Source organism: Oncorhynchus kisutch, linkage group LG11 (genome assembly GCF_002021735.2).
Source record: "Oncorhynchus kisutch isolate 150728-3 linkage group LG11, Okis_V2, whole genome shotgun sequence".
Taxonomy (NCBI): Eukaryota; Metazoa; Chordata; class Actinopteri; order Salmoniformes; family Salmonidae; genus Oncorhynchus; species Oncorhynchus kisutch.
Window position 1 is genome coordinate 91,157,478 of NC_034184.2, and position 18,057 is coordinate 91,175,534.

General features: G+C 34.0%; 1 protein-coding gene across 2 annotated transcripts in view; it reads right to left on the reverse strand.

The window, feature by feature from the left end:
- Nucleotides 1–18,057, reverse strand: part of phex (phosphate regulating endopeptidase homolog, X-linked) — a 28,712-nt gene that overhangs the window by 3,844 nt on the left and 6,811 nt on the right. For both annotated transcript variants that reach the window (XM_031836483.1, XM_031836484.1), the window contains exons 9-17: nt 17,849–17,986; nt 1,629–1,724; nt 1,406–1,534; nt 1,229–1,330; nt 1,066–1,143; nt 836–939; nt 372–430; nt 240–294; nt 70–137 (exon numbers count right to left, since the gene is read on the reverse strand). In XM_031836483.1, coding sequence (XP_031692343.1) covers nt 70–137; nt 240–294; nt 372–430; nt 836–939; nt 1,066–1,143; nt 1,229–1,330; nt 1,406–1,534; nt 1,629–1,724; nt 17,849–17,986 — 829 coding nt within the window. The remainder of the gene's footprint in view (nt 1–69; nt 138–239; nt 295–371; nt 431–835; nt 940–1,065; nt 1,144–1,228; nt 1,331–1,405; nt 1,535–1,628; nt 1,725–17,848; nt 17,987–18,057) is intronic.

The window sequence follows — 18,057 nt, forward strand, 5'->3', positions numbered from 1 at the left end:
CACACACATTCTTTATAAAACTGTGTGTGTTTGTTTGTGTGTAGTTGTAATGCACTGTATGTGACTCACCATTGTTGTCAAAGCCGTGTGTTAGTTCATGTCCTACAATCACTCCTATGGCTCCATAGCTAAGAGACCTGAACACACACACACACACCAGAAATATGTTCATCGGGCTAATGCCTGGCTCTGCCAGAGTGTGTGTGTGTGAGTGTGTGTGTGTGTGTGTGTGATCTCACCGAGGATAGTCCCGCCCCCAGAAGAAAGGCTTCTGGAGCTCTCCAGCCGGGAACCCTGAGTAAAAACACAGAACAGTTTGAATCCAGTGCCAACGCAATGTGTTTGAGTGTGTGTGCGCGTGTGTATCTTACTGATTTGATTGGTGGAGGAGCTGTAGAAGGCGTTGACTGTCGTGGGATTGGTGAACCACCTAGAACACACACCGAAAGTGACATCACAACCAGGAAGTCAACCGCCAGGGTGGTTGCCATCAGTGATGTAGTGGTAAAACAATAGGTAGGTAAACGCTGACGGACATTTGCGGTGAATAAAGTAGTGTTGTACTGGCCTTTCTTTCACTAACACACTGCCTTCTATCTAGCTCTGGCATTGCTGATAGCTACTCTATTGAGGGAGGGGTTTTACTGACTGAGATATGTGGTTGACCCACCTAGCTATCTAAAGATGAATGCACTGACAGGAATTGGCTCGGGATAACAGCATATGCAAAATGACTCAAATGTCATGTAAATGGAAGTAATGCTCCCTATACTTTCAATGCATTTTTCTACGATTGGTGGGTTTCTCCACCAGTGGTTTTGTCATAGCAGCTCACTCAGTGCGAGGGACAGTCCTCCGCAGCCAGTTGAGATCCGATTGGGCAATGAAACGCAGAGTCTGCATCACATTACCGAAGTAGTTGTCCTCAGAGAATACAAGCTACACACGCAAACACACACACACACACACGCACACACACGCGCACACACACACACACACAAATTAGTACACACACACTAATATATGGACACTAACATACATAAACACACATAGATTAATCCACACCTCTTTTATGTCTTGGTTGATGTAGGTGTCATTCAGTATGAACTCAGGATAGCCAACCTTGGCCAGGACTGTCTGAGCCTGGAGAGAGACAGAGAGAGACTATACCAGAATATTGGATTAAGACAGACGGACAGACAAGCTAGACAAACAGACAGACAGAAACCTTTTCTATAGCTTTCTTCTTGGTCGGTCCATCCATCCAGTCGTTGTCTCTCTCCAGCATGTTGATGAACGCCCAGCGAACTCCTTCAATCAGCTCCTCCATCTACGGACACGCACACTGATCAAACCAATCCACACACACACACACACACACAGAAAAACACACACACACACACACCATGTGTTTCTTGTCCTCCTGGAAGTGTGTGTTGATGAAGAGTCGTCCGGTGGCGTAGACCAGAGTGTTCTCTACGTAGTTAACACACTTATCCCAACGAGGGGTCAGCGAGGTCGTTCCTGTGGTTACCTAAAAGTACACCGGTCAATACTGAATAATGAGTGTGTGAGTGATGGTGCATGTGCTGGGAAAGGATTGATCAGTGAGTGTGTGTTCTACAGACCCGTGTGAAGTCCAGATATCTGTATAAGAAGCGTCGGCTGAGAGTTGTGATCCTGGAGAACACTGTCCTCCACATGACATAGTTACTAACTGTCCTATAGAAACCATAAAGAAACCATATGACATAGTTACTAACCGTCCAATAGAAACCATATGACATAGTTACTAACTGTCCTATAGAAACCATATAGAAACCATATGACATAGTTACTAACCGTCCAATAGAAACCATATGACATAGTTACTAACTGTCCAATAGAAACCATATAGAAACCATATGACATAGTTACTAACTGTCCAATAGAAGCCATATGACATAGTTACTAACTGTCCAATAGAAACCATAAGACATAGTTACTAACTGTCCTATAGAAACCATATGACATAGTTACTAACTGTCCTATAGAAACCATATGACATAGTTACTAACTGTCCAATAGAAACCATATGACATAGTTACTAACTGTCCTATAGAAACCATAAGACATAGTTACTAACTGTCCAATAGAAACCATAAGACATAGTTACTAACTGTCCAATAGAAACCATATGACATAGTTACTAACTGTCCTATAGAAACCATATAGAAACCATATGACATAGTTACTAACTGTCCTATAGAAACCATATAGAAACCATATGACATAGTTACTAACTGTCCAATAGAAGCCATAAGACATAGTTACTAACTGTCCTATAGAAACCATATAGAAACCATATGACATAGTTACTAACTGTCCTATAGAAACCATATAGAAACCATATGACATAGTTACTAACTGTCCTATAGAAACCATATGACATAGTTACTAACTGTCCTATAGAAACCATATGACATAGTTACTAACTGTCCAATAGAAACCATAAGACATAGTTACTAACTGTCCTATAGAAACCATATAGAAACCATATGACATAGTTACTAACTGTCCTATAGAAACCATAAAGAAACCATATGACATAGTTACTAACTGTCCTATAGAAACCATATAGAAACCATATGACATAGTTACTAACTGTCCAATAGAAACCATAAGACATAGTTACTAACTGTCCAATAGAAACCATATAGAAACCATATGACATAGTTACTAACTGTCCTATAGAAACCATATGACATAGTTACTAACTGTCCAATAGAAACCATATGACATAGTTATTAACTGTCCAATAGAAACCATAAGACATAGTTACTAACTGTCCTATAGAAACCATACAAAAACCATATGACATAGTTACTAACTGTCCAATAGAAACCATATAGAAACCATATGACATAGTTAATAACTGTCCTACAGAAACCATATGACATAGTTACTAACTGTCCTATAGAAACCATATAGAAACCATATGACATAGTTACTAACTGTCCTACAGAAACCATATGACATAGTTACTAACTGTCCTATAGAAGCCATATGACATAGTTACTAACTGTCCTATAGAAACCATATGACATAGTTACTAACTGTCCAATAGAAACCATATGACATAGTTACTAACTGTCCTATAGAAACCATATGACATAGTTACTAACTGTCCTATAGAAACCACATGACATAGTTACTAACTGTCCTATAGAAGCCATATGACATAGTTACTAACTGTCCTATAGAAACCATATAGAAACCATATGACATAGTTACTAACTGTCCAATAGAAACCATATAGAAACCATATGACATAGTTACTAACTGTCCAATAGAAACCATAAGACATAGTTACTAACTGTCCTATAGAAACCATATGACATAGTTACTAACCGTCCAATAGAAACCATATGACATAGTTACTAACTGTCCTATAGAAACCATATAGAAACCATATGACATAGTTACTAACTGTCCAATAGAAACCATATGACATAGTTACTAACTGTCCAATAGAAACCATATAGAAACCATATGACATAGTTACTAACTGTCCTACAGAAACCATATGACATAGTTACTAACTGTCCTATAGAAGCCATATGACATAGTTACTAACTGTCCTATAGAAACCATATGACATAGTTACTAACTGTCCAATAGAAACCATATGACATAGTTACTAACTGTCCTATAGAAACCATATGACATAGTTACTAACTGTCCTATAGAAACCACATGACATAGTTACTAACTGTCCTATAGAAGCCATATGACATAGTTACTAACTGTCCAATAGAAACCATATGACATAGTTACTAACTGTCCTATAGAAACCATATAGAAACCATATGACATAGTTAATAACTGTCCAATAGAAACCATATAGAAACCATATGACATAGTTACGAACTGTCCTATAGAAACCATATAGAAACCACATGACATAGTTACGAACTGTCCTATAGAAACCATATAGAAACCATATGACATAGTTACTAACTGTCCAATAGAAACCACATGACATAGTTACGAACTGTCCTATAGAAACCATATAGAAACCATATGACATAGTTACTAACTGTCCTATAGAAACCACATGACATAGTTACTAACCGTCCAATAGAAACCATAAGACATATTTACTAACTGTCCAATAGAAACCATAAGACATATTTACTAACTGTCCTATAGAAACCATATGACATAGTTACTAACTGTCCAATAGAAACCATATGACATAGTTACTAACTGTCCTATAGAAACCATATGACATAGTTACTAACTGTCCTATAGAAACCATATGACATAGTTACTAACTGTCCAATAGAAACCATATGACATAGTTACTAACTGTCCTATAGAAACCACATGACATAGTTACTAACTGTCCAATAGAAACCATATGACATAGTTACTAACTGTCCAATAGAAGCCATATGACATAGTTACTAACTGTCCAATAGAAACCATATGACATAGTTACTAACTGTCCTATAGAAACCACATGACATAGTTACGAACTGTCCTATAGAAACCATATAGAAACCATATGACATAGTTACTAACTGTCCTATAGAAACCATATGACATAGTTACTAACTGTCCAATAGAAACCATAAGACATAGTTACTAACTGTCCAATAGAAACCATATAGAAACCATATGACATAGTTACTAACTGTCCTATAGAAACCATAAAGAAACCATATGACATAGTTACTAACTGTCCTATAGAAACCATATAAAAACCATATGACATAGTTACTAACTGTCCTATAGAAACCACATGACATAGTTACTAACTGTCCAATAGAAACCATATAGAAACCATATGACATAGTTACTAACTGTCCTATAGAAACCATATGACATAGTTACTAACTGTCCTATAGAAACCACATGACATAGTTACTAACTGTCCTATAGAAGCCATATGACATAGTTACTAACTGTCCAATAGAAACCATATGACATAGTTACTAACTGTCCTATAGAAACCATATGACATAGTTACTAACTGTCCTATAGAAACCATATGACATAGTTACTAACTGTCCAATAGAAACCATATGACATAGTTACTAACTGTCCTATAGAAACCACATGACATAGTTACTAACTGTCCAATAGAAACCATATGACATAGTTACTAACTGTCCAATAGAAGCCACATGACATAGTTACGAACTGTCCTATAGAAACCATATAGAAACCATATGACATAGTTACTAACTGTCCAATAGAAACCACATGACATAGTTACGAACTGTCCTATAGAAACCATATAGAAACCATATGACATAGTTACTAACTGTCCTATAGAAACCACATGACATAGTTACTAACCGTCCAATAGAAACCATAAGACATATTTACTAACTGTCCAATAGAAACCATAAGACATATTTACTAACTGTCCTATAGAAACCATATGACATAGTTACTAACTGTCCAATAGAAACCATATGACATAGTTACTAACTGTCCTATAGAAACCATATGACATAGTTACTAACTGTCCTATAGAAACCATATGACATAGTTACTAACTGTCCAATAGAAACCATATGACATAGTTACTAACTGTCCTATAGAAACCACATGACATAGTTACTAACTGTCCAATAGAAACCATATGACATAGTTACTAACTGTCCAATAGAAGCCATATGACATAGTTACTAACTGTCCAATAGAAACCATATGACATAGTTACTAACTGTCCTATAGAAACCACATGACATAGTTACGAACTGTCCTATAGAAACCATATAGAAACCATATGACATAGTTACTAACTGTCCTATAGAAACCATATGACATAGTTACTAACTGTCCAATAGAAACCATAAGACATAGTTACTAACTGTCCAATAGAAACCATATAGAAACCATATGACATAGTTACTAACTGTCCTATAGAAACCATAAAGAAACCATATGACATAGTTACTAACTGTCCTATAGAAACCATATAAAAACCATATGACATAGTTACTAACTGTCCTATAGAAACCACATGACATAGTTACTAACTGTCCAATAGAAACCATATAGAAACCATATGACATAGTTACTAACTGTCCTATAGAAACCATATGACATAGTTACTAACTGTCCTATAGAAACCACATGACATAGTTACTAACTGTCCTATAGAAGCCATATGACATAGTTACTAACTGTCCAATAGAAACCATATGACATAGTTACTAACTGTCCTATAGAAACCATATGACATAGTTACTAACTGTCCTATAGAAACCATATGACATAGTTACTAACTGTCCAATAGAAACCATATGACATAGTTACTAACTGTCCTATAGAAACCACATGACATAGTTACTAACTGTCCAATAGAAACCATATGACATAGTTACTAACTGTCCAATAGAAGCCATATGACATAGTTACTAACTGTCCAATAGAAACCATATGACATAGTTACTAACTGTCCTATAGAAACCACATGACATAGTTACGAACTGTCCTATAGAAACCATATAGAAACCATATGACATAGTTACTAACTGTCCTATAGAAACCATATGACATAGTTACTAACTGTCCAATAGAAACCATAAGACATAGTTACTAACTGTCCAATAGAAACCATATAGAAACCATATGACATAGTTACTAACTGTCCTATAGAAACCATAAAGAAACCATATGACATAGTTACTAACTGTCCTATAGAAACCATATAAAAACCATATGACATAGTTACTAACTGTCCTATAGAAACCACATGACATAGTTACTAACTGTCCAATAGAAACCATATAGAAACCATATGACATAGTTACTAACTGTCCTATAGAAACCATATGACATAGTTACTAACTGTCCTATAGAAACCACATGACATAGTTACTAACTGTCCTATAGAAGCCATATGACATAGTTACTAACTGTCCAATAGAAACCATATGACATAGTTACTAACTGTCCTATAGAAACCATATAGAAACCATATGACATAGTTAATAACTGTCCAATAGAAACCATATAGAAACCATATGACATAGTTACTAACTGTCCAATAGAAACCACATGACATAGTTACTAACTGTCCTATAGAAACCATATAAAAACCATATGACATAGTTACTAACTGTCCTATAGAAACCATATGACATAGTTACTAACTGTCCAATAGAAACCATATAGAAACCATATGACATAGTTACTAACTGTCCAATAGAAGCCATATGACATAGTTACTAACTGTCCAATAGAAACCATATGACATAGTTACTAACTGTCCTATAGAAACCACATGACATAGTTACGAACTGTCCTATAGAAACTATATAGAAACCATATGACATAGTTACTAACTGTCCTATAGAAACCATATGACATAGTTACTAACTGTCCAATAGAAACCATAAGACATAGTTACTAACTGTCCAATAGAAACCATATAGAAACCATATGACATAGTTACTAACTGTCCTATAGAAACCACATGACATAGTTACTAACTGTCCAATAGAAACCATATGACATAGTTACTAACTGTCCAATAGAAACCATATGACATAGTTACTAACTGTCCTATAGAAACCATATAGAAACCATATGACATAGTTACTAACTGTCCAATAGAAACCATAAGACATAGTTACTAACTATCCAATAGAAACCATATGACATAGTTACTAACTGTCCAATAGAAACCACATGACATAGTTACTAACTGTCCAATAGAAACCATATGACATAGTTACTAACTGTCCTATAGAAACCACATGACATAGTTACTAACTGTCCAATAGAAACCATATAGAAACCATATGACATAGTTACTAACTGTCCAATAGAAACCATATGACATAGTTAATAACTGTCCAATAGAAACCATATGACATAGTTACTAACTGTCCTATAAAAACCATATGACATAGTTACTAACTGTCCAATAGAAAATATATAGAAACCATATGACATAGTTACTAACTGTCCTATAGAAACCATATGACATAGTTACTAACTGTCCTATAGAAACCATATGACATAGTTACTAACTGTCCTATAGAAACCATATGACATAGTTACTAACTGTCCTATAGAAACCATATGACATAGTTACTAACTGTCCTATAGAAACCACATGACATAGTTACTAACTGTCCTATAGAAGCCATATGACATAGTTACTAACTGTCCAATAGAAACCATATGACATAGTTACTAACTGTCCTATAGAAACCATATAGAAACCATATGACATAGTTAATAACTGTCCAATAGAAACCATATAGAAACCATATGACATAGTTACTAACTGTCCAATAGAAACCACATGACATAGTTACTAACTGTCCTATAGAAACCATATAAAAACCATATGACATAGTTACTAACTGTCCTATAGAAACCATATGACATAGTTACTAACTGTCCTATAGAAACCATATAGAAACCATATGACATAGTTACTAACTGTCCTATAGAAACCATATAGAAACCATATGACATAGTTACTAACTGTCCTATAGAAACCATATGACATAGTTACTAACTGTCCTATAGAAACCATATAGAAACCATATGACATAGTTACTAACTGTCCAATAGAAACCATAAGACATATTTACTAACTGTCCTATAGAAACCACATGACATAGTTACGAACTGTCCTATAGAAACCATATAGAAACCATATGACATAGTTACTAACTGTCCTATAGAAACCATATGACATAGTTACTAACTGTCCTATAGAAACCACATGACATAGTTACGAACTGTCCTATAGAAACCATATAGAAACCATATGACATAGTTACTAACTGTCCTATAGAAACCATAAAGAAACCATATGACATAGTTACTAACTGTCCTATAGAAACCACATGACATAGTTACTAACTGTCCTATAGAAACCATATGACATAGTTACTAACTGTCCTATAGAAACCATATGACATAGTTACTAACTGTCCTATAGAAACCATATGACATAGTTACTAACTGTCCTATAGAAACCATATGACATAGTTACTAACTGTCCTATAGAAACCATATAGAAACCACATGACATAGTTACGAACTGTCCTATAGAAACCATATAGAAACCATATGACATAGTTACTAACTGTCCTATAGAAACCATATGACATAGTTACTAACTGTCCTATAGAAACCATATGACATAGTTACTAACTGTCCTATAGAAACCATATGACATAGTTACTAACTGTCCTATAGAAACCATATGACATAGTTACTAACTGTCCTATAGAAACCATATGACATAGTTACTAACTGTCCTATAGAAACCATATAGAAACCACATGACATAGTTACGAACTGTCCTATAGAAACCATATAGAAACCATATGACATAGTTACTAACTGTCCTATAGAAACCATATGACATAGTTACTAACTGTCCTATAGAAACCACATGACATAGTTACGAACTGTCCTATAGAAACCATATAGAAACCATATGACATAGTTACTAACTGTCCTATAGAAACCATAAAGAAACCATATGACATAGTTACTAACTGTCCTATAGAAGCCATATGACATAGTTACTAACTGTCCTATAGAAACCATATGACATAGTTACTAACTGTCCAATAGAAACCATATGACATAGTTACTAACTGTCCTATAGAAACCATATGACATAGTTACTAACTGTCCTATAGAAACCACATGACATAGTTACTAACTGTCCTATAGAAGCCATATGACATAGTTACTAACTGTCCAATAGAAACCATATGACATAGTTACTAACTGTCCTATAGAAACCATATAGAAACCATATGACATAGTTAATAACTGTCCAATAGAAACCATATAGAAACCATATGACATAGTTACGAACTGTCCTATAGAAACCATATAGAAACCACATGACATAGTTACGAACTGTCCTATAGAAACCATATAGAAACCATATGACATAGTTACTAACTGTCCAATAGAAACCACATGACATAGTTACGAACTGTCCTATAGAAACCATATAGAAACCATATGACATAGTTACTAACTGTCCTATAGAAACCACATGACATAGTTACTAACCGTCCAATAGAAACCATAAGACATATTTACTAACTGTCCAATAGAAACCATAAGACATATTTACTAACTGTCCTATAGAAACCATATGACATAGTTACTAACTGTCCAATAGAAACCATATGACATAGTTACTAACTGTCCTATAGAAACCAAATGACATAGTTACTAACTGTCCTATAGAAACCATATGACATAGTTACTAACTGTCCAATAGAAACCATATGACATAGTTACTAACTGTCCTATAGAAACCACATGACATAGTTACTAACTGTCCAATAGAAACCATATGACATAGTTACTAACTGTCCAATAGAAGCCATATGACATAGTTACTAACTGTCCAATAGAAACCATATGACATAGTTACTAACTGTCCTATAGAAACCACATGACATAGTTACGAACTGTCCTATAGAAACCATATAGAAACCATATGACATAGTTACTAACTGTCCTATAGAAACCATATGACATAGTTACTAACTGTCCAATAGAAACCATAAGACATAGTTACTAACTGTCCAATAGAAACCATATAGAAACCATATGACATAGTTACTAACTGTCCTATAGAAACCATAAAGAAACCATATGACATAGTTACTAACTGTCCTATAGAAACCATATAAAAACCATATGACATAGTTACTAACTGTCCTATAGAAACCACATGACATAGTTACTAACTGTCCAATAGAAACCATATAGAAACCATATGACATAGTTACTAACTGTCCTATAGAAACCATATGACATAGTTACTAACTGTCCTATAGAAACCACATGACATAGTTACTAACTGTCCTATAGAAGCCATATGACATAGTTACTAACTGTCCAATAGAAACCATATGACATAGTTACTAACTGTCCTATAGAAACCATATAGAAGCCATATGACATAGTTACTAACTGTCCAATAGAAACCATATGACATAGTTAATAACTGTCCAATAGAAACCATATAGAAACCATATGACATAGTTACTAACTGTCCAATAGAAACCACATGACATAGTTACTAACTGTCCTATAGAAACCATATAAAAACCATATGACATAGTTACTAACTGTCCTATAGAAACCATATGACATAGTTACTAACTGTCCAATAGAAACCATATAGAAACCATATGACATAGTTACTAACTGTCCAATAGAAGCCATATGACATAGTTACTAACTGTCCTATAGAAACCACATGACATAGTTACGAACTGTCCTATAGAAACCATATAGAAACCATATGACATAGTTACTAACTGTCCTATAGAAACCATAAAGAAACCATATGACATAGTTACTAACTGTCCTATAGAAACCACATGACATAGTTACTAACTGTCCTATAGAAACCATATGACATAGTTACTAACTGTCCTATAGAAACCATATGACATAGTTACTAACTGTCCTATAGAAACCATATGACATAGTTACTAACTGTCCTATAGAAACCATATGACATAGTTACTAACTGTCCTATAGAAACCATATAGAAACCACATGACATAGTTACGAACTGTCCTATAGAAACCATATAGAAACCATATGACATAGTTACTAACTGTCCTATAGAAACCATATGACATAGTTACTAACTGTCCTATAGAAACCATATGACATAGTTACTAACTGTCCTATAGAAACCATATGACATAGTTACTAACTGTCCTATAGAAACCATATGACATAGTTACTAACTGTCCTATAGAAACCATATGACATAGTTACTAACTGTCCTATAGAAACCATATAGAAACCACATGACATAGTTACGAACTGTCCTATAGAAACCATATAGAAACCATATGACATAGTTACTAACTGTCCTATAGAACCATATGACATAGTTACTAACTGTCCTATAGAAACCACATGACATAGTTACGAACTGTCCTATAGAAACCATATAGAAACCATATGACATAGTTACTAACTGTCCTATAGAAACCATAAAGAAACCATATGACATAGTTACTAACTGTCCTATAGAAGCCATATGACATAGTTACTAACTGTCCTATAGAAACCATATGACATAGTTACTAACTGTCCAATAGAAACCATATGACATAGTTACTAACTGTCCTATAGAAACCATATGACATAGTTACTAACTGTCCTATAGAAACCACATGACATAGTTACTAACTGTCCTATAGAAGCCATATGACATAGTTACTAACTGTCCAATAGAAACCATATGACATAGTTACTAACTGTCCTATAGAAACCATATAGAAACCATATGACATAGTTAATAACTGTCCAATAGAAACCATATAGAAACCATATGACATAGTTACGAACTGTCCTATAGAAACCATATAGAAACCACATGACATAGTTACGAACTGTCCTATAGAAACCATATAGAAACCATATGACATAGTTACTAACTGTCCAATAGAAACCACATGACATAGTTACGAACTGTCCTATAGAAACCATATAGAAACCATATGACATAGTTACTAACTGTCCTATAGAAACCACATGACATAGTTACTAACCGTCCAATAGAAACCATAAGACATATTTACTAACTGTCCAATAGAACCATAAGACATATTTACTAACTGTCCTATAGAAACCATATGACATAGTTACTAACTGTCCAATAGAAACCATATGACATAGTTACTAACTGTCCTATAGAAACCATATGACATAGTTACTAACTGTCCTATAGAAACCATATGACATAGTTACTAACTGTCCAATAGAAACCATATGACATAGTTACTAACTGTCCTATAGAAACCACATGACATAGTTACTAACTGTCCAATAGAAACCATATGACATAGTTACTAACTGTCCAATAGAAGCCATATGACATAGTTACTAACTGTCCAATAGAAACCATATGACATAGTTACTAACTGTCCTATAGAAACCACATGACATAGTTACGAACTGTCCTATAGAAACCATATAGAAACCATATGACATAGTTACTAACTGTCCTATAGAAACCATATGACATAGTTACTAACTGTCCAATAGAAACCATAAGACATAGTTACTAACTGTCCAATAGAAACCATATAGAAACCATATGACATAGTTACTAACTGTCCTATAGAAACCATAAAGAAACCATATGACATAGTTACTAACTGTCCTATAGAAACCATATAAAAACCATATGACATAGTTACTAACTGTCCTATAGAAACCACATGACATAGTTACTAACTGTCCAATAGAAACCATATAGAAACCATATGACATAGTTACTAACTGTCCTATAGAAACCATATGACATAGTTACTAACTGTCCTATAGAAACCACATGACATAGTTACTAACTGTCCTATAGAAGCCATATGACATAGTTACTAACTGTCCAATAGAAACCATATGACATAGTTACTAACTGTCCTATAGAAACCATATAGAAACCATATGACATAGTTAATAACTGTCCAATAGAAACCATATAGAAACCATATGACATAGTTACTAACTGTCCAATAGAAACCACATGACATAGTTACTAACTGTCCTATAGAAACCATATAAAAACCATATGACATAGTTACTAACTGTCCTATAGAAACCATATGACATAGTTACTAACTGTCCAATAGAAACCATATAGAAACCATATGACATAGTTACTAACTGTCCAATAGAAGCCATATGACATAGTTACTAACTGTCCAATAGAAACCATATGACATAGTTACTAACTGTCCTATAGAAACCACATGACATAGTTACGAACTGTCCTATAGAAACTATATAGAAACCATATGACATAGTTACTAACTGTCCTATAGAAACCATATGACATAGTTACTAACTGTCCAATAGAAACCATAAGACATAGTTACTAACTGTCCAATAGAAACCATATAGAAACCATATGACATAGTTACTAACTGTCCTATAGAAACCACATGACATAGTTACTAACTGTCCAATAGAAACCATATGACATAGTTACTAACTGTCCAATAGAAACCATATGACATAGTTACTAACTGTCCTATAGAAACCATATAGAAACCATATGACATAGTTACTAACTGTCCAATAGAAACCATAAGACATAGTTACTAACTATCCAATAGAAACCATATGACATAGTTACTAACTGTCCAATAGAAACCACATGACATAGTTACTAACTGTCCAATAGAAACCATATGACATAGTTACTAACTGTCCTATAGAAACCACATGACATAGTTACTAACTGTCCAATAGAAACCATATAGAAACCATATGACATAGTTACTAACTGTCCTATAGAAACCACATGACATAGTTACTAACTGTCCAATAGAAACCATATGACATAGTTACTAACTGTCCAATAGAAACCATATGACATAGTTACTAACTGTCCTATAGAAACCATATAGAAACCATATGACATAGTTACTAACTGTCCAATAGAAACCATAAGACATAGTTACTAACTATCCAATAGAAACCATATGACATAGTTACTAACTGTCCAATAGAAACCACATGACATAGTTACTAACTGTCCAATAGAAACCATATGACATAGTTACTAACTGTCCTATAGAAACCACATGACATAGTTACTAACTGTCCAATAGAAACCATATGACATAGTTACTAACTGTCCAATAGAAACCATATAGAAACCATATGACATAGTTAATAACTGTCCAATAGAAACCATATGACATAGTTACTAACTGTCCTATAAAAACCATATGACATAGTTACTAACTGTCCAATAGAAAATATATAGAAACCATATGACATAGTTACTAACTGTCCTATAGAAACCATATGACATAGTTACTAACTGTCCTATAGAAACCATATGACATAGTTACTAACTGTCCTATAGAAACCATATGACATAGTTACTAACTGTCCTATAGAAACCATATGACATAGTTACTAACTGTCCTATAGAAACCACATGACATAGTTACTAACTGTCCTATAGAAGCCATATGACATAGTTACTAACTGTCCAATAGAAACCATATGACATAGTTACTAACTGTCCTATAGAAACCATATAGAAACCATATGACATAGTTAATAACTGTCCAATAGAAACCATATAGAAACCATATGACATAGTTACTAACTGTCCAATAGAAACCACATGACATAGTTACTAACTGTCCTATAGAAACCATATAAAAACCATATGACATAGTTACTAACTGTCCTATAGAAACCATATGACATAGTTACTAACTGTCCTATAGAAACCATATAGAAACCATATGACATAGTTACAACTGTCCTATAGAAACCATATAGAAACCATATGACATAGTTACTAACTGTCCTATAGAAACCATATGACATAGTTACTAACTGTCCTATAGAAACCATATAGAAACCATATGACATAGTTACTAACTGTCCAATAGAAACCATAAGACATATTTACTAACTGTCCTATAGAAACCACATGACATAGTTACGAACTGTCCTATAGAAACCATATAGAAACCATATGACATAGTTACTAACTGTCCTATAGAAACCATATGACATAGTTACTAACTGTCCTATAGAAACCACATGACATAGTTACGAACTGTCCTATAGAAACCATATAGAAACCATATGACATAGTTACTACTGTCCTATAGAAACCATAAAGAAACCATATGACATAGTTACTAACTGTCCTATAGAAACCACATGACATAGTTACTAACTGTCCTATAGAAACCATATGACATAGTTACTAACTGTCCTATAGAAACCATATGACATAGTTACTAACTGTCCTATAGAAACCATATGACATAGTTACTAACTGTCCTATAGAAACCATATGACATAGTTACTAACTGTCCTATAGAAACCATATAGAAACCACATGACATAGTTACGAACTGTCCTATAGAAACCATATAGAAACCATATGACATAGTTACTAACTGTCCTATAGAAACCATATGACATAGTTACTAACTGTCCTATAGAAACCACATGACATAGTTACGAACTGTCCTATAGAAACCATATAGAAACCATATGACATAGTTACTAACTGTCCTATAGAAACCATAAAGAAACCATATGACATAGTTACTAACTGTCCTATAGAAACCACATGACATAGTTACTAACTGTCCTATAGAAACCATATGACATAGTTACTAACTGTCCTATAGAAACCATATGACATAGTTACTAACTGTCCTATAGAAACCATATGACATAGTTACTAACTGTCCTATAGAAACCATATGACATAGTTACTAACTGTCCTATAGAAACCATATGACATAGTTACTAACTGTCCTATAGAAACCACATGACATAGTTACTAACTGTCCTATAGAAACCATATGACATAGTTACTAACTGTCCAATAGAAACCATAAGACATAGTTACTAACTGTCCAATAGAAACCATATAGAAACCATATGACATAGTTACTAACTGTCCTATAGAAACCATAAAGAAACCATATGACATAGTTACTAACTGTCCTATAGAAACCATAAAGAAACCATATGACATAGTTACTAACTGTCCAATAGAAGCCATATGACATAGTTACTAACTGTCCAATAGAAACCATATGACATAGTTACTAACTGTCCTATAGAAACCACATGACATAGTTACGAACTGTCCTATAGAAACCATATAGAAACCATATGACATAGTTACTAACTGTCCAATAGAAACCATATAGAAACCATATGACATAGTTACTAACTGTCCTATAGAAACCATAAAGAAACCATATGACATAGTTACTAACTGTCCTATAGAAACCATATAAAAACCATATGACATAGTTACTAACTGTCCTATAGAAACCACATGACATAGTTACTAACTGTCCAATAGAAACCATATAGAAACCATATGACATAGTTACTAACTGTCCTATAGAAACCACATGACATAGTTACTAACTGTCCAATAGAAACCATATGACATAGTTACTAACTGTCCAATAGAAGCCATATGACATAGTTACTAACTGTCCAATAGAAACTATATGACATAGTTACTAACTGTCCTATAGAAACCATATAGAAACCATATGACATAGTTACTAACTGTCCTATAGAAACCATAAAGAAACCATATGACATAGTTATTAACTGTCCTATAGAAACCATATAGAAACCATATGACATAGTTACTAACTGTCCTATAGAAACTATATGACATAGTTACTAACTGTCCTATAGAAACCATATAGAAACCACATGACATGGTTAATAACTGTCCAATAGAAACCATATGACATAGTTACTAACTGTCCTATAAAAACCATATGACATAGTTACTAACTGTCCTATAGAAACCATATGACATAGTTACTAACTGTCCAATAGAAAAGATATAGAAACCATATGACATAGTTACTAACTGTCCTATAGAAACCATATGACATAGTTACTAACTGTCCAATAGAAAAGATATAGAAACCATATGACATAGTTACTAACTGTCCTATAGAAACCATATGACATAGTTACTAACTGTCCTATAGAAACCATATGACATAGTTACTAACTGTCCTATAGAAACCATATGACATAGTTACTAACTGTCCTATAGAAACCACATGACATAGTTACTAACTGTCCTATAGAAACCACATGACATAGTTACTAACTGTCCTATAGAAACCACATGACATAGTTACTAACTGTCCAATAGAAACCATATAGAAACCATATGACATAGTTAATAAACTGTCCAATAGAAACCATATGACATAGTTACTAACTGTCCAATAGAAACCATATGACATAGTTACTACTGTCCTATACGTGTGTGTGTGTGTACCTGGGGCTCAGTGGTGTTGAGGAGTTTAAACAGCTGTTTGAAGTAGGTGGGGACACGGACTATCACTGGCTCAGAGGAGTAGACAGAAACACCTTCTCCCTTTGACTCTACTACTGACTTCACAAAGGACAACCAGTCAAACTACACACACACACACACACACACACACACAACACACACACACACACACACACACACACACACACACACAC